The following is a 23,770-nucleotide window of genomic DNA, read 5'->3' as shown; positions in this document are numbered from 1 at the left end:
ACATAACCTGGAACTCTGGTTAAGTAATTTTATTAGGATTAATTCTGCTTGCTTTTTAAGTCTCATTTTTCATTCTTCCACAAAATATTAACACCTCAAATGTTTGCATAGCATTTTGCTTCTAAGACTGCATCTAATATTTTATCGTATATCTAGAAAGGAGTATGTAAAACACCAACAAAAAAGAATCATGAAAAGAACGTTTTAGTAATCCTTCAATAAATGATAAACTTGATCTGCTATGTAGACCTAGTTTCTTCTGAGTTTCAGTTCTCCAAACAGACTGGGCTCTACCCTGATGTTTAGAAAAGTGACTTACACTCTTAAAAAGCTGCCCATAAATTTAGTGAGAAGATGTGCTGCTACTGGTCCAATACTCTAGTTTAAAATTGCGGCATTTATCCTAATAAATACATATACAAAAAGCCCCTCAAAAACTGCAAAGCAAAAATGAAAAAAATTAAAGAACTTGCATACAAACATTTAATCAGAGAGTGTCAAAACTGGTAAGTTTCTCTTAAAATAATTTTGAAAATATTTAATCTCAGCAACACAGATTTATTCTGAATTTTAGAATTACTTACCTTTTTATCTCCCCAAATGCCTTTGAAAATATTAACAACTAGCTTTTGTATTGAGTACCAATATGTCACAAAGACTAATTCAAACATTCATTTTCAGTGTTAAGATTCTAAGACTATACTACTTACAAGTTCATGATGAGGTTCTGTCTCTTTCCTTAAAGGTGGGTCAAATTTTACTTGGCCAACTAAAAAATAAAAAAAGTAAAAAAGTAAAGGCTTGTCTGTTTCTATATTCTTAATGATATAATAATTTAAAAAGCTACTCCATGGCAAAACACATTTAATTTTACCATCTACCACACACTAATCACAATCCAAAGATTTAAATAAAGAATCTGTTAGCTGAAAAAAAAAAAAAAAACCCCAAGAAAGTCTAAGCTATTTAAGCTTAATCTAATAATTCTAGGCCTTTTCCATGGTAAAAAAAGAATGACTAGCAAAATTATGTGTACGTTACAGTCAGGATTTAACATACTACTTCACTGTGACCCAGCATAAAATAGAGACAACCTTAACTTAGGACTTAGGTGTGCAGGTAGCAAGTGAGGCACAGTACTGTCGGAAGCCAGCCTGCAAGATAGCTTCTAATGAGTCCTGCCCCCTGGTGTTCGTTAACTTGTGTAGTCCCTTCCCACATCGCCAGGGGTGCTCTCTGTGACCAAATGAATACAACAGAGTGATGACATTTAACTTCTGAGATAAGGGTTCTGTCCTGGGCTCTGGAGAAGTCATGCTGTGAGCAGCCCCAAGGAGACACTACAAGGCAAAGAACTGAAGCCTCCAGCTAACAGTTATGTGAATAACCTTGGAAGCAAACCCTCCACCCTATTCAAACCTTTGGAACATGGCAGCTCCAGCTGACATCCTGATTGTAACTTTATGATAGATCCTGAGCCAGAATCACCCAGCTAAGCTATCCTAGATTCCTGACCCTCAGAATATGTGTGAGATAATGTTTGTTGTAAGCTGCTAAATTTGGGGGTAATTTGTTATACAGCACTAAATAACTAATACACTACTGTAGCTAAAGCAGATACAAATTAACTGAACTACACTCACCTTTCTCCCTGCTATTCTAATTTTATGAATGTTTCAATACCTTTACCTTTAATTTTTGTATCTCACTATCATTATTATTATCTACTTTTATAACCTGGGTACAGCATTCAAGATCACTGAGATAAAGACAGAGCACAAATGTAAAACACTTAAAGGAAGAAAAATAGTTAATGACAAATATATGACAGCTCAACTACTAAGAGCTGCAGCCAAAACAGTAATTCTCAATCAAGGTAGGGAAATGAGTGAGATTTCAAAGTACAATCATTTTTTAATTGTTTTGATTTTAGCTTCGTATGTATGATTTATTGTGAGTGTTAATACCAATTAAAGGAGACCATGAGATTTGAATATTTAGCAAGAGGAGGCACACGTAAAAAAGGTTGAGAAACATAGCCCTACAAGATCTCCAGTTGTGAAGTATGTATATGCTTTATAGCTGTTATGCACTAGATATCAAATTCTGACCCTTAGAGATAAGTAGGCTTTTCAATAATGGGTTCCTCATACATGCTCACATATGATCACACATCAAAAGATGATCAAATAGCTTTTACTAAGGAATTAAAATATAGATTTCATGAGTATCTCTCTCTCTCTCTCACCTTGATAGAGGCTTACTGAACAGCTCTCACACACACTTGTCATCAAATAGCAAAATCAAATCTGTAAATAACGTCACATGAAGATAGTTTTATGCATCTACCTGCCTTGTGTTAAGGTCACATGTGAACATGCCTGTTTCCACCAGACTGTATAACTGAGTACAGGGGTGCAGGGACGTTGTCTTAGACTAACTTTCATAACAAGGACAGGACTGTAGCATGTGTTCAACACCCCTGTGGGAATGCATTCTCAAAAAGAGGAGCCCCTTTTTGGGGCAAAGACAGCAAAGCCCCTACGGAGATTCATCCTTCATGTCCTGGTATCACTCTTCTGTTCTCTTCAAATGCCCTAAAGTTATGACAAGTTTCTGCCACAGGACCTTCCAGTTACTGTTCAAATAACTGTTGGGCAATCACTGCAGGCTGCCATGCTGTTTTATGATGTTCTTCATAATGCTGAAAATGCCTATTTAGCTGTCATTGTCTATTGGTCTCTGCTCCCTCTACCATCTCCTTGAACGTACATTAAACCACACCCCATAAACTTATATTTTAATATCGAGATGAAAACTCCTTCTTAGCTTCTGTGAAACAGCTCCAACATGATTATTTGCTGACCCCCTTCATTAGTCATGATGGGTCAAAACTGATCCTCCTATATCAGATAAGAAGAGCCCCAGAACCATTTATTCTTAAAGCAAGTTTTGCTTATAATACTGAACTGAAGGCAGAGCGGACATCCTAAAAGGGAAATAGTAACACCTTTTCTACAAATGAGTCAGTTTTTACATGCACGCTGCCTAAACACAATTTAGTTTAATAGAGAAAACCTCGGTTGCACCGAGAGACAGCACATAATTGTAAACATAAACATTATCAGGAAGAATAGATACATACAATTATTAAAATAAATTATTTTTCCAAAGCCTGTCTTCATCATCAATAGCACAATTGACTGTTCTATGTATCATACCTCATATGAAATCATAAAACATCCTAAGAAAGCAAATATTAGAACACTGTGTAAGATTTAAAAGCCTCAAATATCAAACCCACAAATTATTAAAAGTGGTGGTTTTAATTCTACTGCCACTTCAACAACTAGAGGGATATGTCCCCTGTCTTACTGGCAAATGGGGAGAAGGTAAGATGTCCACCATGTATTACCTACTCCCACCAAGAGGAGAGCATGTCAGAATCTCAGAAACAATGGGGCAGAGGCAACTAGTTTCAAATAGCATTTACATGCATATGCAGTTAGGAGCTGGGAATCACTGAAACTAGGAAAGAGTGATCCAGAAGTAACAGCACTTTGCAACAAAGGGCCTGACAACACAATTTTAAAACAGAATTGGATAACAAGATAGAAAGTACTTTAGATTTTCAATAATACTGAACACAGGTTTTCTAAATCAATTACAAAGGTATCTCTAATTACTTTTTGTATTATTAAAGAAACAACAAAGACATCTTGAAATTACTTTTTGTATATTAAAAAAAAAAAAGAGAAATGCTCCCATACTAAGGTTGCCATTTTCAAAAAATACTTTTGGGGGGGACGTTAGTAAATTAAATCATGTGGCTTCAGAGGCAGCTGTAAAGGTAATTTTATGTGGTCACACAACTAACTGTAGGCAAACAAAGTACAAATCCCAGTCCTGGGTGTTTTGTACAGTGCATCGTGTTTTCTTTCAAGAATTTCCTCCTTTTAAGAGCATTTCCACGCAGCACTAGCACCAAACTTTTCCAAGAACTTAATACACAGTATACGGTCCACACAAAATTTCAAAGGAAGGTTCATAAGGGACTTCCAGTGTAAAGGCCACACAGGCGTGCTGAGATGGTTTCTGAACTGGAGCAGTGTTTGAGAAAGACCACCGGGCTGGAGGTCGAGAGAGCTCGGGCTTGCTGTTAACTAGGTGTATGACTCTGTCCTACAGGCAAATCGATTTGTCTCTGCATTTCTTTTTCGTTTTCTAGTAAATGTTGGTAGTGCCTGTCCTTACTTACCTTACTTAGCTCTTCAGATGAAGAGATGAATTTATCTGAATTAAAGTATGAAATATATTATTATTATCGTTACTAATGCAGACAAAAATTGGGAAAAGCTTCTTAACGGTAGTTATCTTAAGTTACTACATGACCTAACATCACTGAGGTCGTTTCGGACTTTAACTCCTCTGGATAAATCTTTTATTCACAGAAAATTGTCTTTGTAAGCCTGATGGTATGAAATTAAGCATTTTAAGTCATAGGAATTAATGCTTCCAAAAAGAAAAAAGTTAAGGTACTATTATTCCAGAGATTCCTGTTGGAAAAGTTAATCATCTGTGAGTTGACAGTACTGGATCCCAAGTGAACTGAATGGTTTGTCTCAGTGGGCCCACAACATGCTTGCTCATAAGAATTACATGAAGAGCTTTTTTAAAAGGTAGATTACTTTTAAAGGAAGACCTAAAGAACCAGGATCTGTGGAAAAGTGGGACCTGAAAACCCATTTTTAAAGGCTCTCAGGTTACTCAGATGCCAATCCAGTTTGCAGACCTCCACCTCTCCGAGCTACTCAGTGTGGGCCATGGACCGTCAGCCTCTATCTAACCCAGAAGTAAAGAACCTAAGGTCTCATCCCAGATATACTGAATCAAAAACTGCATTTGAGCAAGCTCTCTAAGCAAGGTCTACACACATCTAAGTTTAGGAAGCACTGCCTTGATTACTTCTTTCCTGACTGTTCTAGGAATTTTATTCCTCTTCCCAAACAATAACAACATAAATACCTGCCCCTGGTCACCACCACAGAGTCCCCAGGAATAAGAAAAATGAAATTCTTACTGCCTTCATTAAACTCTACCTTTCAAGGGGTCTAATAAGAAAAATTATCTGGAAGAAAATGAAGCAAAAATAATGGTAACTCAATTATAACTTGAAATTTTATTTTTCATTGCTAAACTATACACTGTGTATGGTATACACTTACAGTTTATCTCTGAGCGTGTTTTTTCTTCTCTCACGTTTCTACTTGTTGAGTGAATTCTATGTGGTACAGCAACAAGAGGCTGGGAAAGAACAAAGCCAATGACAAGTTACAGTGTGGTTCACAGAATTACCTCAAATTAAAGAAATACTTCATTTTATATAAAAATGGGAACAAATTGAGTGTACTTCAATTTAAAAAACCTTTTGAACCACCTCAAAAATCTTTAGTTATTAAATATGATGAAGAATCGATTAAAAAAAGAGTATCACCATAAAAAATAAATAAAAATGGGGAGAAAATACAACTTTGTTAATCTTAAAAAAAAAAAAAAAGGCAATCACAAACTGAAAGCTTCTCATTTCTTAAATTGGGAGCTTCTTAAGATTAGGGATATATTTTATTCACAGCAGGTTCCCAACACATGTTTTCTGAGTTAAATAAATATTCAAAGCTGAATATTTTAACAATTCAATAGCCGTTGAAAAGCTGCAGTTAGCTTTCCCTGTTGCAGAGAAAACAGTAATTAAAAAAAAAATCTGCCTCAATTTCTTATATCAAGAAGGATGAGATAAATGAAATAATCCTGAAGACATTAATGATTTATGATCCTTTTACTTATAAGTAAACACAAACTGCCCCCTCTTTTAATGTTTTTCCTTGTAGAAGCAGCTCTCTATTTTCTTTCCTTTTACTTTCTTAAAATCTCTCTACATGTATTGTCACTTTCAGGGAGAAATATCCTGGCGGGTAGGTGAAGTGGGGACGAGTTCTTACTATTAATTCATGGACAGTCCTCGAAACTTATGGAGTAAAAGAGGCCTTATTTGGAAAGCTTCTGCAGCTCTATCCCATACACTCCAAGGACTCACCTTAGAGAGCCAGCATCTACTTCGTGTACCAAATAGGCTTTTTTTCCTGTGTGTGAAACACTACCTTTGAAGTTACTACCTTTGAAGGTGATACACTCCTACACATCTCTGAGGAAAATGTAATTCATAAACATCTGAGCTCAAATTCTTAAGATTCTACAAGGCAAATCAAGAACAGGACCCAGTGATTCTCAGTGTAGGCACCTCTCAGGAAATTAAGATACATGAGTCTAAAAAACCCAAACATTAAAAAATACCAATGGCAGTAAAACAGTAGCAAAAATAATTTAAAAACTTTAAGTATTTAAATTTTACATGTACACAGTGATTTGTAGTTTACAAAGTATTTTCACATACCTAAGCTTATTTTGTCCTCAAAATAAACTTGTGAAACAAGTATTAATCTTCACTTTATAGAGGACATTCAGCTAGTTAGCTACAGAACTGGAAAAAACCTTGGATTTTTTTATCACAGTATTTGGAGCAAAAACAAACAAGCAAAAATAGGTATCAGGTTAGTCACAGTCGGCTGTCATCAGTGAACATGGATGAAACCTACGATTGCCTATAAGAACAATTTTACTTTTCTGGCTTAAATGGCATAATTATAAAATTATTAAATCTTATAATGCTGTACATGGTAAATGAGTTAACATATAGCGGAAAACACTATCAAGTAAAAATCAGAATCACAATACTTCAAGGTGTACGACTTCTCAAGTACATGGGACCCCGACATGACAAGTCAATTTTCTTCCACTGGGTATAAAGTATAATAAATTTTAAAAACTAAAGACTAAAGTAGAACTAGTACACATGCTAAATATTTTCAAGAGAATTCAGCTTCCGCACAGTATGTACAGTATCACAGCAAGTGCTGAAATCCTAGACACGTTCAAATTTTGAGTGACAACACACAGCACTTGGCAATTACAGATCATTTGTAAATAATAAGACAGTTAGATACTATTATTATAGTACGTATAACATATACACAGTGTAGTATTATATATGTATAAATTATTATAAATTTCTCTGGAAAAACTATGATCTTAAACTTGGTGAGAAGAAAAGTTACTCCCCAACCTACAACCAACAACATAATCTTGAGAAGGATACCTTTCTTTCTCTGCTACGTGAGAAAGCTTCAGAAGAATCTTTATTCCACAAGTTGCTTCTATAATTGGTTCAAATTTCAGTCACCAGTATATTAATTGTATAATAGTATATAATATTAATTGTGTTATTCAGTATATTAATTATAACTGTATAAAATAAAAACTTCACTGCTAGCTCTTCAGTCCACAAATCACTATGTGAAAAACAGATGCAAATCTTGATAATGACTAACCACATCACTTCTTTAAAAGTCTGTCTGTGACTGGCCACCGAGTATCTGTTACTCAGTTCATGCACAGACAGTAAAGTGCACAGTTGTGTTGCCTCCTTGTCTCCCAGTAATAATATACTTATGTAACATTAAAAAAAAAAAAAGATAACTGAAAGAAGGAATTAGCCAACAAAGATAAAACTGCTGCAAAGAAACAAAGTGATAACACTGGATAATGTTGGAAATGAAGTTTGAATCAAACATAAATGAAATTATAGAAGAAAATAGCTGACTGTGAGAATGCTGACACTGCCACTGTTCAAGAAACTGTAGACATACAGCCAGGGTAACTTAGTGAACGTGAACTTGACAGATGAGAAGAAAGAAGTTCTGATAAAAAGGACGATGATGTCCCAGAAGAAGAGGCGCCAACAAAAAACTTCACATCACAGGGATACTGAAATTATTTCATGCAATGAAAGTTCAAAGGATAAAATGTTGGAAGCTGATTTGAACTTAGAAAGGAATATGACATTCACCAAGGCATAAAAAAAAATACTTGCTCTGTGTCAAAAAGTTATACAACAAGAAGGCAAGCATTGCACAATCTACTCAATAAGCAGACTACTTGAGAAGTAAACAATCCACATAAGTTTGTTTGTTTTTTTTTTTTACAAAGAAAAGAAACAAGTTAATTCTCACAGGTTCTAGTATTTCAACTTGCAATGTAATAAATATTAGCATTGTTATTTTTTCACTTCTCTATACATTTTTTTCTTTTTTCTTTTCCTATACATTTAAAACTGACCATGAGAGTTTTAAATCTTCTGACAAATTTTTTAAGGTCACAAAACAATTATAATTTTCCTTATTGACTATTAAGATTGCTTTGCAGGATTTCAGCTCACATGATCATTTTTACAGTCTCATACTACCATGCAAACCAAGGAATGCCTGTACATTAAATTATAGTAGAAGAATTTATAAAGCAAAACAACAAAAACCAATTCCTCCCTAGTATAAAGTCAATAAAACTTCTTATTTCTTAAGTTTTTGTTTCCAAATGCCTTTCCAGACCTTTAAACAAAAGGACAGTAGCTTGTTTTCAGTTGCATAAAGATGACAAGTTAGAACAATGGTGAACTGATAGAAAGGTTCTCTGATTTAAGACAATCTGTGGCATCTTTACACCACTGAGAGCTATTGTTCCTTCAGTATCATCAATGAAATTTACACCATTTTAAGTACCTTCCATAAAGCCGGTCAAGTTCAAGGCTATCCAGCTCAGTTACAGACCCAATAACAGAATTCTGACATGTCACATATACTGAGTTTATCTCAGGTGCCATGATTATTGGCTAAGTTAGGAATGTTAAACACGCCAACCAAAGTTAAACTTTCATTAACACCCATGCTCCCATCATACCAGGGTTACTTAATTCTCTTAACTTACACTGGTTCATTTTTAAACATTTCCATAGTGGACAATCAGGGTTTTAGTTACCAACAAAGTTAACCCTATACTTTTCACTAACCGCTAATTAACTCATAAAGTATTGAAAAAGGGTTCTTTTTGAGAAGAAAATGGAATAGAAATTTTGAGTATATTTTAACATCTTGTGTAAGTGCTTCCCATTTGCATTCTCTTTTATAGAGGATGATTTATTTGGCAACTTCATCTAATATTTAGCACACTAATTTCAACAAGTAGATTAGACGATTCTGCCTTTGCCATTTTCAGAAAACAGTCTCTATAAGTAGTGAACAGGAAAAATCCAGCACAGGACTTCCCAAGGACAGGCAAAGTCAAAGAGTTAATTCTTCCCCCAAGATTTTTTTGTTTAAACTAGACCCAGAACTTAAAAAAAATGGATCTTGAGATGCACATACATATATTCATACATGTTATATACACTAGTTGGTAAAAAAAACAATTCCTACCTCAGGATCATCATCATCAAAATCATGGTAAGTAGAATGATCTGGATTATTCACTTTATCCAACAGTTCAATTGCCAAAGACCGTGTCAAAGGCTGTGTGACAAACGGGTGCTACAAAAATAAAATAATAAAGTACAGAACACTTATTAGAAGTCTGATTGAGTGACATTTTATCTTTTTGAAAAAAGACGTATTTCAGGGCAAAAATAATACCTGGAGTAATTTTTCAGCATTAGGTCTTTTTTTTGGATTTTTGGTAAGTGCCATTTTCACAAAATGATGAAAACTATTTGACCTGAGAAATGTTGAAAATAAAGATTTTTAGATTTCAGTTCTTTTTTTGCTCAGGACTATAAAAGTAAATAACATGAAAATACTTACCACTTCATTTTATCCTTTAGTTTAGGAGGCTGAAAATTGCTTTTTGTCATTAGAAATAATGCTCTGAAAAATCAACATTTAACAGCATTTTAAGATGGCGTATTTTAATATATAATATTAATTCTACTACTACTATTCCCAAATAAGGTAAGTATTATTTGTTCATGATATAATAAGTAATACCAGGATGGGGAGGGGGCCTTAATTTAAGCATAGGATTCTTCAATTGTGACACACTGACCTCATTGGGTGCAAGTCAAACATAGGAGGCTGAAGCTCAGCAAGTTCTATGGCAGTGATTCCCACGGCCCAGAGATCACAGAGCTGATTGTACCCCCCTTTCCTCTCAACGGCTGCAACTTCTGGAGCCATCCTGAAGGAAATATTTCAGAAAAGAAAAACCTTCTGTTTACTGTATTTTCCTTCATATTCCCATCAGAGGCACATGGAACCATTACTATCTAAACTGAGGCCCATGCAGGCCTTGACATCTGAATAATACGTGGTACTTAAATAAGTACGTGGTACTTAAAAGGCCCATCTTTCCCAAGATCTTAACATGTTATAAGACCTTCCATCTCAAGCCCTTCTAGTTACTTCTTTATTATTTTGTTAAACTATTCACTATAAAGATTTATACAAATTTACAACTGTAACAGAGTAACATGTACCAAACTTGTCCACACCCCAATTTCTCTTCCTCTGTAGATGAAAAATTCTATAGAGAAATGACATGCTGTAATAAATAATTATAATTTTTAGCTCTATCTCCTTATATCAATAAACTGCAACCTGGCCTCTGACTGTTTTCACGTGACCAAAACTATTTATTGGGGCACCAATAATCTTCACTTAGCACTTAACTTATATTTACTATAAACTTAATTGGGTGGTGGAAAATTTTTAAAATGAGTGTCTTCTTTTAAAAAAATGTTCATTCAGAGGAAAGTTACCTAAATTCACTATTTATTTTGTTTAACTTTGCTGTAGGTTTATTCTAATTACACCTCTATAAATTTGTATTTGATTGATTAAATAATTATATTAATTTTCAAATATAAAAAATTTCAAATCCTTAGTAGTAGCTTTGAAAATAACTGAGATAAACATTTCAACTCTTACATAGCAAAACTGATTTAAACAGGCAGCCTTACAAGTATGTCTTCCTGGTATGATTTCAGGAAAGTCAAGTAAATCAATAAAGTTAACACACAAACAAACAAAAAAATCCCTCTCTAACTTTGAGAATGTTTGGTCTTAAAATGTTTTAAATCTTAAGAGTAGCTCTTATGAATATTCAAATTATCATAAGAAAAGTGAATTTTAAAGTAAGTCATTTGTAACTTAATTGATGGCTCGATTCTAGCCAGCTGGTGGAAATGCCTCGGCAGAGTATGAAAGCGCACACAGGTGACAGGCTCTTTACTAGCTCCCCAAGTTAGCTGATGTTCTCCCTTCTTCCATAAAAATAGGAGGGAAAGAGTCCACCTCGTGCATTTCTACTCCTGCCAGTTTAGATGTATGCTTACCACAGTCAACTGAGTCATCTCTGAACCTGTTTGTTACATTTGTTATTATAACTACATAATTTAATTAAATATCATAAAAACTGAATTATGAAAGTGAAAAGAGTAAGTTGTTACGAAAATTAAAGTGTATGCTTTAGAAAAACTTGTTGAAGACAAGTTTCTGAAGACAAAACCAAAAAAAAAATCTGGAAACCCAGGTTAAGAACGTGACAGCTGAAAGAGACTGAGAAGGCTACAGACTGCATAATTCCATTTGTATGACATTATAACACTGGGGGAAAGGGCAACACTAGAGATAGAATGCAGATCAGGTGTTGCCAGAGGCTAGAAAAATTTACTAAAAGGGGACAAAAGGAAACCTTCTTGGGTATGGAAACCTATTTTGTACATTGATTGCAGTGGTATTTTTCACTACCACAAGTCACTCAACATTCATACACAGTATACCTAATGAGGCTGAATTTATACCTCAATAAACCTGACCGGAAAAAAATCACATGCTTTGTATTGTCTAAGTTATCCATGCACTTCAGAGAAACACAAGCCAGGAAATGTAGCTGATTCACGTGCGCATGGCTTATGTTAATAAGATAGAAAACTCTATCTAGTGATCCAAAGAAAAGGCCTTGGTCCTAGATCAAAAGACTGGCAAAAAAAAAAAAAAAAAAAAAAAGTACACTCACATGCCTTAAATTGAAATAAAATGTTTCAGGTACAGGTGTAGTACATTGATTTCGAGATTTTTTTTTTTTCCAATTCAACAGACTTTTTTGATTAACTGATTAACTGTGCTGACCTTTAGTCAAATGAATGAGAGATTCCATTCGATTTTATATCCTGAGAGTTTAGGTGGGAAAGACATGACCCTAGAAAGAGCTGAAGAGGGGGAGTATTCCAAAATGTTTCTCTGCCTGATTCACAATTTCACATACTCCCAAGATATTACCTACTCCATCATTAAAAAAATGACATTAGTTTTTAATCTCTGAAGCCACAGCTGGAGATCAGTTATCAACAAACATTTACTAAGTATGTACAGAGAACCACGCTGGGCCCTGGAGACTCAATGAGAGCTCCTCCAGATGTTTAAAATCAAACTGAGGAGACAGAGTACCTAAAAATAGTAATATACAGCTCTTTAAACTCTTAATCCTCTCAAAAATCAACCCTAAACAATAAGAAGAACAAACAAACAAACAAAAAAATATAAACATACTATCTTTGAAAAATCCAGAAGACATATTTGGACTGAAAATGACAGCAAATGATGTGGCAAAGAGGAGGAAGGACAAACGTAACTGTGTGCAGAGGAGAACAACCAGCAAGCTAAGAACCCCAGAAATGAGTAAAATTTAATGTATGTCAGTTACTACTTTATTGATGACTAGATTCCAACTAGCTGGTTCTTAACCCCTAAGAATCTCAGAAAGGTTTACAAATTAGGGTTACAAACTTACACAAGCAGAGTTAACACTGGGGCTAAAAACAGGTGTATTTGAAAATGTCAAGTCTAAATAATGAACACTTAGTCCTCCAGATTCCTTTTCTCGTCCATTAAGGTCCAGCAACTACTCCTTTGCCGTTCCTACTGCATAAAGACCAAGGAAAATTGAATGAGAGGCTTCAGACTGAGAGACATCAGGAATAAGGGAGAGAGGGGGTTGGAAGCAGCAGAAGTCTGTGTACAGAACAATGAGTTCCTTGGCTTCCTTCACTTGCTCAGTTCTGGAACACTAAAAACCAGGTTTATATGCTAACTCCCACAAACACAGAGGTATGACAGATTTAAGTGCCTTGCTCTTCAATGTAAACCAGAAGACAAGGATTAATAGACATCTGAAGGAAGCCTCCATCATGAAAGCATGAGTCTCAAAAGCCAAGGAAATCTTAAAGTACAACAAAAATGATTTTTAAAAAGTGAGAAACTGGTAGTAAAAAAAAAAGTGAGAGGAAGTTTAAGAAAATTAATAGATTCATTCAAGTGGTCCAAGATATAACATTATTATTATAATGAGTTCCAGAAAGAAAGTAGGAAAAAGTATGGCAAAGAAACTATCAAGAAATAATACAAGAATATATCCAAGAACTGAAAGACATGAATCTTGATTGAAAAGCACAAATACCAAGTACAATGAATAAAGGTAGAAAGAACAAACAAAAACATTATGAGGTATATCACTATGGAATACCAAACCACGAAGACTCTAGCAGGGAGGGGTTACGCTCAAATATCATCTATCATAATGGCATCACACTTCCCATCAGCATCAGAGAAAAGACGACACTAGAGAAATGCTTCACAACTCCAACCTAGAATTCTATATTCACCCAAATTATCAATCAAGTGTGAGGCTAGACACGCAGAGCCTCAAAATTTTTCTCCTCAAATTTCTCAGGAAGTTACCAAAACATGTGAGAGGGAGACATTAATGAAAGAGGAAGACCTGGATTCCAGAAAATGAATTTCCAAGCTGAATATGAAAAATTCCCAGGGTGAAGCTATACAAAACACCTAGAAAATAAACAATTCAGATTGGAATAGTAGGGAAAGAATTTAGTAAGAAAAAAAATTTAAAACAAAGCAAAAACAAACAAAAATCGGGACTGACAGATAATTTGATAGGCTTTATGGTGTGGAAAACTGTATAGAGGCATCTCACAGACTGCAGAATGTGTGAAGGTATGGAAGTCTTGGCCAGGGACCAAAAATAAAAGCTAAGGAGATGAAAAATGAAGAAATTATTAAATATAGAAAAAATTTCAAGATAGTAAGTGTAATAATAGTATAATAACTGACTCGGCAAGTACGCTGAAAGGATGAGAAGACTGGATGATGAATGAAGAGAGCTAAAACCTCCACCTATCATAGCACAAAGCCTATAAATAATAGTAGACCATGCTACAGGTGGCAGCAGGCACAACTAGAAGAATTTCTATGTCATAAAATTTTATACGAAATTTTTCTCTTTAGCACTATTTGACTTTTAAAATATGGATCTATTTGATAAAAAGACAAATCAATATTAAAAATGGTATACATCATATCCTAAGCAAGAAAATAAGTCATCCAGGTTAGTGTTACCTGACTGCTGAGGAGGCAGACCAGGGCAACAGGAGAGAAAGGGGAGCTCTTGGGCTGAAGGAATGTAAGATCTCCAGAGTGCTGTTACTTCAAAGTAATGGTGTGCACAAAAGAGCTCTAGACCTGTCCACCACTATATTCACAATGACTAATAGCATACCTGGCACACAGTAAGTGGTCAAAAGCATTTACTGAATAAATAAATGAATGAATAAGATAGCTTTTATAGACTGGGCAAAGAACACCAAGCAGACAAACACAGCTAGAGAGGAAGGTCTGTGGAGGCAACTGGTAGGACTTAAGGTTAACGAAGCAGATCAGATACTGGAAGCCTCCAAATGCCAAGAAATATGTATTTGATCTTGTGTGCAACCAAGATATGTCAAAAATGTTCAATATTGTAAATAATAAAATGCTGAAAAATTTGTCAGAATATGGACTTATCTGTGAAAATACATGTGATATGTGTAGGATCAAGAGTTGGGTTTTTCTAGCAAAAGTGGAACTATATCAAGGTTTCCAAAAGCTGTATCAATCTTTAAAGCTTTTTCCACTGCATGAAAATTAGCATGGTAGAATATTCTATGGCTGTGTGTTCCATCCACAAATTTACATGCCTAAATTAGTTAACCTGTTAATGATCTCCTTAATCTGTTTTCAGTCCCAATAATTTTGACCAGTCTATTTTTTTAATAAACACTGTATACAATGATAGAAAAACAAAAAGTTAAATTATTGATTAAAATACAATTACCAATATGGTGTACCAATGAAAGACTTCCGCTTGGCAATTGTAGCTGTTATCTGAGCAGATACTCCAAAATCAGCTATTAAAAAAAAAAAGAAACATTTAGAAAACAAAAAAAGTAAAATTAAAGTAACATGAGAAGAAATTTTCAATAATTATTTTCATTAAACTAATTTCACAGAAATAAGGCACATAATATTGACAAAAAATATTAAACTGCTGATGGAAATTGTTCACTAAGCCATCAATAGTTAGACAACTGCTTTTCCAGTACTTAGAGGTGGCTTAGGCAAATTTTATCATACTTTTAAATCTGATTAGTTCTATTATAGGCTATACTTCAAAACAGTTTTATTCATGTTTTTATAAGAGAAATATTTTTTTGAATATTGGTCTTATAGTAATATACAGTTCAAAATAACTTTCATGTTTACTATTAACATTTATTAACATATAATAACATAAATGTTATTAACATTTATATCTAACAGACATCACAGACCTGACTTTTTATAAAGTTACTATATTATACATGTTTTCTGGTCAGACTTTCAAATTAAGTTATTAAGTTTTGAACTCTGTTTTAATCATAACTTGACAACCAAAAGTTAACAAAATAAAAGTTACAGTTTCAAATAAAGCACTGTTCAGCATCTATAGTACATTCTTATGTAAGTAATACTGTGTTTTATTTTGAAAGCTTATGTTAAGTAGGTAGGATTTGGGCATTACTGATTTTTTTGGCTTTTGTTTATTCTCCTTGTTTTTTGGTTCCAAGATAATTCTGTACAGATTTCTTATTAGAAATCCCATTCCTGGAGTTAAGGTGAAAGAATTTCCAAGGAATAGTATTTCATTATATCTTTACAACAAATTTGTCATATGTGAAGGACAAACTTTATTCCCATTTAAGAGGAAACAGAGGGGAGGGTATAATCAGTGGTAAGGTGTGTGCTTGGCAGGCAGGAGATCCTGGGTTCAATCCCCAGTACCTTCATTAAAATAAATAAATATATAAATAACCTAATTACCACCCCTCCCCCAAATAAAGTTAAATTTTTTTTTAACAAAAAGAGAAGAGGAAACAAATACAGAAAGATTACATATGTCTTGCAATGAGATTTCCACCTAAAAATATATAGACGCTACTGAGGGAGGGGAAATCTAGTCCTAAAGAGGAAAATATAAACTTACTATGTTTTGGAATAAATTTGTACAAGTGACAAAATTCAAATTTACTCACCCAATTTCACATGACCATTATCCGTTAGAAGAATGTTAGCTCCCTTCAAAGTGAGAACATTTTAGTTAAAGGAGGAAACATTTTATCAGACAGCATATATAACAGAATAAATATATGTCTTTAAAATAATCACGGGACAGCCTTAGATCTAGAAATACTTAAAATTTAAAGCATGCACAATTAAAATGTTAATTCATTACTATATTCAAAGGAAAATTTACTGTCCATTTTTTAGGCAATTTAACTATCCTTGTAAAATGTTCTGCCTTGTAAAAAGCTATTAACAATATGAATATTATTATGAAAGTGACATATTTTCACCTAAATGTTTTTTTCTTTCTGATCACTGTCACTACAATGGAATTTCAATTCCTTGAATTACATTTTAAACTTCACTGCTATTTCCCATTCAAAAACACCGAAACACATCTCCTTTCCTAGGAAATCAGCATCACCTAAACCAGTGCTAGTGTGTAAGGCTGAACCTTGCTGCTTAGTCCATGGGGTAGTCCATTCTAATGTGTCTGCCCAGAGTTTAGGCCCATTCAGTACATAAACAACTTGCCACAGGCCCAGAGAATTGAAATGTCACTGTGAACCTTGTAGCATTTTGGCCACTTTTGCTTCTTGACCTAAGCTCAAGAAAGATAATAACCACTTCATCTTAAAAAAAACTCAAAGCACAGGCTTTTACCCCCCCCCGCCACTCCTTTTCTGCAACTTTTAAATGAGCAAGCAAAAGTAAGCAGCCTCTGTAGTTCAGAGAGCCATCAACCATCTAACCATAAGTACAGTCGAGCGCTGCGTTGAAAGCACCCTTCAGCTCCCAAAAGGGGAAGAAATAACCAAAATGTGCATCCGCTGATATTACTACAACCCTAAGAGATAATGAGAGAAGTGAGAAAAAGGAGAAAGAAGAAACCAGAGTAGAGATTTCAACTTGATTTAGGTCCTAGCTATCTAGATTTCTGCCAGCATCTTCAGTTTGGTCTTTCCTCAGCTCTAAAGTAATTTTTCTAAATTACAGTTTATATCAGATCACCTGCACTTGTGGCCTTTGATGCTTACTTCCATCCATCCATCTATGCATCCACTCATCCCTCACTCCCTGAGAGATTACTAGCAACCACATGCTATTTTAAGCTCTGGGGTGACAGTAGTGAGTAAGTTCCAGTTCTCATGGAGTTTACATCCAAGTAGGAGAGAAAGAAAATCTAAACATGAATACATAACACACACACACACGAATGAATAAATGAATGAATCAACAAATGATTCAAAGCCAGGTAGAGACAAGTACTCTGAATATAAATAAACTAGGAAGGGAAGACCTCTCTAAGGCAGTAGCAGCTGAGCAGAGATCTAGATGAAGAGAGGGTGCAGAGGTGTGCCAAAATCCAGAAGAACATTCCAGAAAGTGGGGACAGCAAATATGAAGTCCTAGGACCAGAAGGAACCTGACATATTCCAGAAATAGCAAGTTTAGCGTGGCTGAAACAGAATGAGCAAAACGAAGAGGAATGTGAGATGAGGTCAGAGAGGAGAGCAGGAGCCAGATCATGCATAACCTTATAGGCCATGGTAAAACATCTGGATTTTATACTGAGTGTGAGGGGAAGCCAAAGGTGGCTTACAAGCAGGAGAGAGACAAGATCTGACTTAAGAAGATTGCTTCGGTTGTGAGGTAGAAAAGTGCCTGCAGAACCACTCAAGAATGGGAGCAGGGAGAACAGTTAGAAGGCCATTCCCTAAGCGCAGGTGAGATACAACACAGTGGTGACTCAGACATGGTAGCAATAGTGGCAGTGGTCAGGAGCTACCCAATTAGGCCCCAACTATGAAGTTCAGCCCACAGGTTCCTGCACAATGGAGCACCACGCCACCTGGCCAACCCCATCTCTTGCCACTCTCCTCCAGTCTCTCCTCTTCAAAAACAGTGCAGCTTTTATGCCCCCTAAAATGACCCCACATTTCCTGACCTCTGTATCTTTGCTCACATTGTTCCCTCTGTATGGAAGGCACTCCAACATCCATTTCTGACAAAAATCTATCAATCCTTCCAGATTATTTAAGTGCTAATGACACAGAATCTTTCTTGAGTTACTCATATTCTTCTGATCTCTCCTACCTTTGAATCCAATGCTCTTTGCTTACATCTTTTAAGTGGCTTATGAATAATACTTAAAGCAGAGAATTTCAGCTGGTGATTTGAGAGCCCACTGAAATTTCATGTGAAATTTGAAGGCATGTGCACAAGGACATTTTCTGAGCAGAGTCCACAGCTTTCATCAGAGACTCAAAGAGCATAGTGGTTCCCCAACCCACGCCCTCCCCCAAACAAAAAAAGGGTTAGAATCTTTTCGCTAGAGAAAACTGCAGAAAACAAAAGGGGGAAAGAAGAAGTACAAGGAAAGATGAATGAGGAGGAAGAAAGGAAAAGAAAAATGAACAGAGAAAATATCTAAGGTGGGGAGGTGACAGTATCTTTGGAAATAATATCAGAGTCCTGCCATAGCAATGGTTTAGCACAGTATGCCCAGTGCACCTGCTCTCCTCTGCCTATTAAAGACCAGCAGAAAATGTCAAAGTTTAATTTATCCATTTTGACACATTATTAATGACAGTTTCTTAAGATTGCCAAAGTTTACTATAACATTCAAAGCATGAAATTTCCTAAAGACTGTAACTTGATGGAAGCTATGGACTTTATTTGTGTTTTATAAATAAATAAATAAATAAATAAATAAATAAATAAATAAATAAATAAATAAATAAATAAATAAATAAAATTAAAATATGATTAAAGCATGAATTCACAACTGTGCATTTTAAAAGGATGAATTTTATGGTATGTGAACTGTATCTCAAAAGAGGTACTATAAAAAATAAAACCCTTCAAATTATCACTCAATTTTATTATCATAACACATGTAGACAGTTAAGTTCATCAAACAGAATAATCAAGACAATTATGCTCAACAGTTTGATTAGGATATTTAAAAATTAAGAGAGGGCCATGAGATTAAACATATGATGTATATACCTTTATATCTCTGTGCATTTTTCCTTTACTGTGAAGATAGTATAATCCCTGGAATTAAAAAAAAAAAATTAACAAGATTTTAATATAGAGCACACTTTGGAATTTAAAGGGATCAACTGAGTAGCATTCTCTCTTACTTATTTACTCATTATATAAAGTTCTAGTATTAATCAATTTATCTTACTGGAATATCCTAAAAGACAAAAGAATCAAGAAAGTGAAGGAAGCAAAGCTCAGTTTGAATGACCAGTTTTCCTAAGACAAATAATTTTCATTAAACTCTGCAAATAGTTTTAAACAATTTTTAAAAAATATATATTAAAAACAATGAGTATCAGAATGAGTTTCAAACTCATAAGAGTACTTAATTTTCAAGCCTTTCTTTGGTATTAAGAGGAATTAAAAATAAATAAATAACAAATCCATAGTGCTTGAATTTTAGTAGGTGTATTATCATACTGAAGCTTTAAAGTATTTATTTGCAAATATAATTTGAGTTTATAACAAAAACAACTTTAAAATGTATTAAATTCAAGAGTTTGCCAAGTTAGAATGTTTAACCTTTACTTAACAAATAATATACAATAATCAAACATTCAGTTTAATAAAGAACATTACTTCTTAATTCGCACTGGATTTACCTGTAGTGTTTCTCTGCTAACATATGCAATCTGCAGTTCTGAAAGAGGTCCCGTTACTATAAAAGAAGAAAATTAATATTAATAAAATCAGTTAAAGCATGTATTTTCAGTAAGAGACAAAGCTGTACAAGTTTCATGAAGCAGCAGTTTAACATACTTAAACAAATCTACTAAAATATTAACCTCCATGAGAGCAGGAATTTTTAAAAATCTCATTTGTTCATAGTATACCCAGTGTTTAGAACAGTGCCAGGCATGGAAAAGGTGCTCAATAAATGTTTATAAAATGTGGGAGAGTGAACTGTCATCATAAGACTCTTTCAAAAATAAAATGACTTAATATGGGAAAAAAAACTGAATGAATGAATGAATAAAACACTGAAATAGTCACTGAACTTAATTGCATTTTCACTTTTACACCTGATCATATTACCTCTTAAATGTTAAAAGAAAGCAAGCATGGCCAAAAGTTTAGCTAGTTTTCGTTAAAGCTTTTTGTAAAAAATTGACACGCAACATGTATTATGGTTAAGTTAAAAATCAGTAATTTTTCTCTAAAATTATTAACTTTGTAAGTATAAAATTAATGCATGATCACTATAAAACATTCCAATCAATAGAGACAGGTTTCTTCCTTATCCAAACTAGTATTACTCAATAATAAACAATATCAACAGTTTGGCCTATAATCTACTACACACACATAAACATAAATGGAATCTTATCACATACAATTCTGAAACTTGCCTTTTTCATTTACTATATCAATATATATAGTTTAATCATATCATCATATTTGAATAGTATTTCCTCTGTGTGCATCTATCAACTATGAAGGACATTTAAATAGTTTTCTCTTTTTTGCTATTAAATCACTTTAAAATATAGAAGTAAGTTAGGTGGGAGGAGCTATTCTAGAAATTGAATTAAATTCTAACCATGAAATTGTGTGCTAGATAGTGAGCTCACATTTACACAAACTTTAACACTTCTGTAAAAATGTGTAGTTCACAGTACTTGTATTTTACAATTGTGGCAGAGAGAAATTTATTTCACTTAGATTCTTTAAGGGACAAGGCTAAGTTTAAATATTGGAGGATAATCCTTATAGTAACTAATTTCTGTGGCTTGTAAGCCCACTCTCACCTAGTAAGATAGGCCTTGTTGAGATCTGTTCCCACAATATGGCAAACAAGACAACCTAAAAATGTTGAAAATAACACCTAGAAATGATAGGAAAAATATTTTAAAATAATCTTTTAAATGCCTCACTAAGCTCATAAACAGTAAGAGACTTTCCCAGAAGAAAAAAAAAAAAAAAAGCAGGGGGGCGGAATGAAAAACAGAATGATAAACGTGTCAAATATTCTAGTTGCCTCTTAGGGGAAGGCCAATTCTGGCAAGATAGGGCTTCAGTTTTATCCCCTATATGGGCACAGAAGAAAAAGCTATATGTCTGTAGAGGAAGAGTTAAAACAAACACCCACATAAAACCAGAATCCTCAAAGGCCTAGATCCTCATTAAAATTGTAGACAAGCACCGGGAGATGACTAAGGAAGGATTTGTATGTCACGGCCTGGGATCTGGACAGGGGGAAGAAGTCTCCTCATAGAATTTGTCACCACAGGCCTCTTCTTCACTCAGGTTTAGGGTTCAAATATATCAACAACAATGAGGTCATTGGGGTCCGAGGGAAAAAACCCAACAGTTAGAAGGACGTACTCTCAAAAGCTATATGGAATTCCCACTGAAGATCTCAAAATTATGAAATAAATGAGAAAACAATTCACCATAAATAGAATGTAGGAAGTTATTAAAAAGAAGGAAAAATAGTCAATGAAAAATAGAGACCAAAAAATCTATTATGTTGAGACAATAAAATGTTCTAACGTTAGTTCTTCAAAGAAAAAGTAAATCAAAGGAGAGGAGAAGGAACTTACGAAAAAATGTAAATTTAAAATCTGCCCCACTGTCCCCAGTCCTTGTGGTTAAAATATGTCTGTGAATTCTCTGATACATCCCCCTCCAGAGGCAGAACTTAATTCCCTTCCTGAGTGTGGCTAGACAGAAATGACTTGCTTCTAAAGAACAAATTGTGGTGGAAGTGACAGAATGTAATCTCTGAGACTACTCCATAAAAGGTTTGTGGCTTTGTCCTTGCCCTCTGGGGTCATCTGCTCTGGAAGAGGCCAGGGGCCACACTGTGAAGATACTCAAGCTGTTCTATGTTGAGATGCACATGACGAGAACTGAGACCTCTGGCCAACAGCTATCAAGGAAGTGAAACATTCTGCCAAAACCATGTTAAGTGAATCATCTTGAAAGTAAATTCTTCAACCTTAGTCAAGCCTTCAGATGACTACAGCCCCAGCCAAGAGCTTGACTGCAACCTCATGACTGACCATGAGCTAGAATCACCTAGTTAGCAGACATTCGGTCCTATCCAAAATGTCCAAAAGACATCTGGTTCATAGGACATTTGGGCCTGCCCAAAACCTCTGTTAAGACTTTTGATTCACAACAGAAGGCCCTTGATATTTGTTCATATTTGGTCCATGCCAAAAAGTCCCTCATAGTTGGTCCTGTCCAAAACTATACGGCATGAACCAAGTATGTTCATGGATGTTTTGGAAAGGACCAAATTTCAAGGACCTTGTGGCATGGACCAAATGTCTTATGGATGTTTTGGCCTGTCCTATAAGGGAATCACCCAATTAAGCCATTTCCGAATTCTTGACCCTCAGTAACAGTGAGATAATAAATGTTTGCTTTAAGATGGCAAGTTTTAAGAGCACTGTTAAACAGCAATAGATAACTAATATATTCCCCCTTTTAAGAAGATTTAAAATAAATCATATGGAATAAGCGATGGAATTAAGGACAGTAAGACAAAATATAAAATTGGCTTAATGGTACTTTAGAAATAAGTGGAAATAATTTTTAAAAAGGAGGCTTTAATCAAAAACATTTTTGTATGACAGATCAAAATATGATTTGTATACACTTGCAAAGAAACAGTCTACTTGTATAGCCATATAAGACATGTATCTCCATTTCTTCTTATGTCTCTCTCTTTCCTTCTCTCCTCTCTTTCACCATGTTGTCATTCTATGTAGAGTGTATGTCACCATGTATGTCATTGAACGTAGTAGTGTAATATCCTGGATTACCTTATTTGGTGAAAGAGAAGTTCTTATTTTCTAACAACCGCAATGCTTATGGGGTTTTTGTTTGCTTCTTTGCAGTCTACAGTAGACTGTAGCCAAAGAGGAGTATACATTGTCATGAGGAGGATATTTGGTAGAAACCTGAGTATAATCAAAGGACTGAATACACAGAAAGATAGGGCTTGGGATTTTATATAAGCATGTAAATTCCCAGCATGCACGTTTGAGAACATACAAGGTATTAAAAAATCATCATTTCTTCCAAGAGGCTGATCAGCATAAACAAATCAATATTAACAAATTCATATTGCTATGTTACTTTCATCAGAGGGTTGAAACGGAATAACAATTTTATATTTATACACACACACACACACACACATATATATATATATATTTGATGGAATTACTAAATAATCTAAGACTAAAAACTATGCTTAAAAAAACTACAGATGTAAAAGAAGGAATGAAAAATTACAAGAAAAGAGTAAAACAAATAAAAAATGGAGGGAGATCTGAAACAGAAGCAAACAATTTCTAGAAATGGAAAATATGGTCACCAAGAATTAA

The 23,770-nt window shown here is 34.5% G+C and overlaps 1 protein-coding gene across 2 annotated transcripts in view; it reads right to left on the bottom strand.

The window, feature by feature from the left end:
• Nucleotides 1-23,770, bottom strand: part of MAP4K3 (mitogen-activated protein kinase kinase kinase kinase 3) — a 154,400-nt gene that overhangs the window by 46,544 nt on the left and 84,086 nt on the right. For both annotated transcript variants that reach the window (XM_031466873.2, XM_031466874.2), the window contains exons 5-14: nucleotides 20,033-20,088; nucleotides 19,392-19,439; nucleotides 16,349-16,391; nucleotides 15,112-15,184; nucleotides 9,988-10,119; nucleotides 9,747-9,809; nucleotides 9,579-9,660; nucleotides 9,366-9,476; nucleotides 5,226-5,304; nucleotides 711-769 (exon numbers count right to left, since the gene is read on the bottom strand). In XM_031466873.2, the coding sequence (XP_031322733.1) occupies nucleotides 711-769; nucleotides 5,226-5,304; nucleotides 9,366-9,476; nucleotides 9,579-9,660; nucleotides 9,747-9,809; nucleotides 9,988-10,119; nucleotides 15,112-15,184; nucleotides 16,349-16,391; nucleotides 19,392-19,439; nucleotides 20,033-20,088 (746 nt within the window). The remainder of the gene's footprint in view (nucleotides 1-710; nucleotides 770-5,225; nucleotides 5,305-9,365; nucleotides 9,477-9,578; nucleotides 9,661-9,746; nucleotides 9,810-9,987; nucleotides 10,120-15,111; nucleotides 15,185-16,348; nucleotides 16,392-19,391; nucleotides 19,440-20,032; nucleotides 20,089-23,770) is intronic.

The sequence above is a fragment of the Camelus dromedarius genome, chromosome 15, assembly GCF_036321535.1.
Source record: "Camelus dromedarius isolate mCamDro1 chromosome 15, mCamDro1.pat, whole genome shotgun sequence".
NCBI classification, from domain to species: Eukaryota; Metazoa; Chordata; class Mammalia; order Artiodactyla; family Camelidae; genus Camelus; species Camelus dromedarius.
The sequence above is the reverse complement of the archived record's forward strand: the minus strand, read 5'-3'. Positions and strand labels throughout refer to the sequence as shown.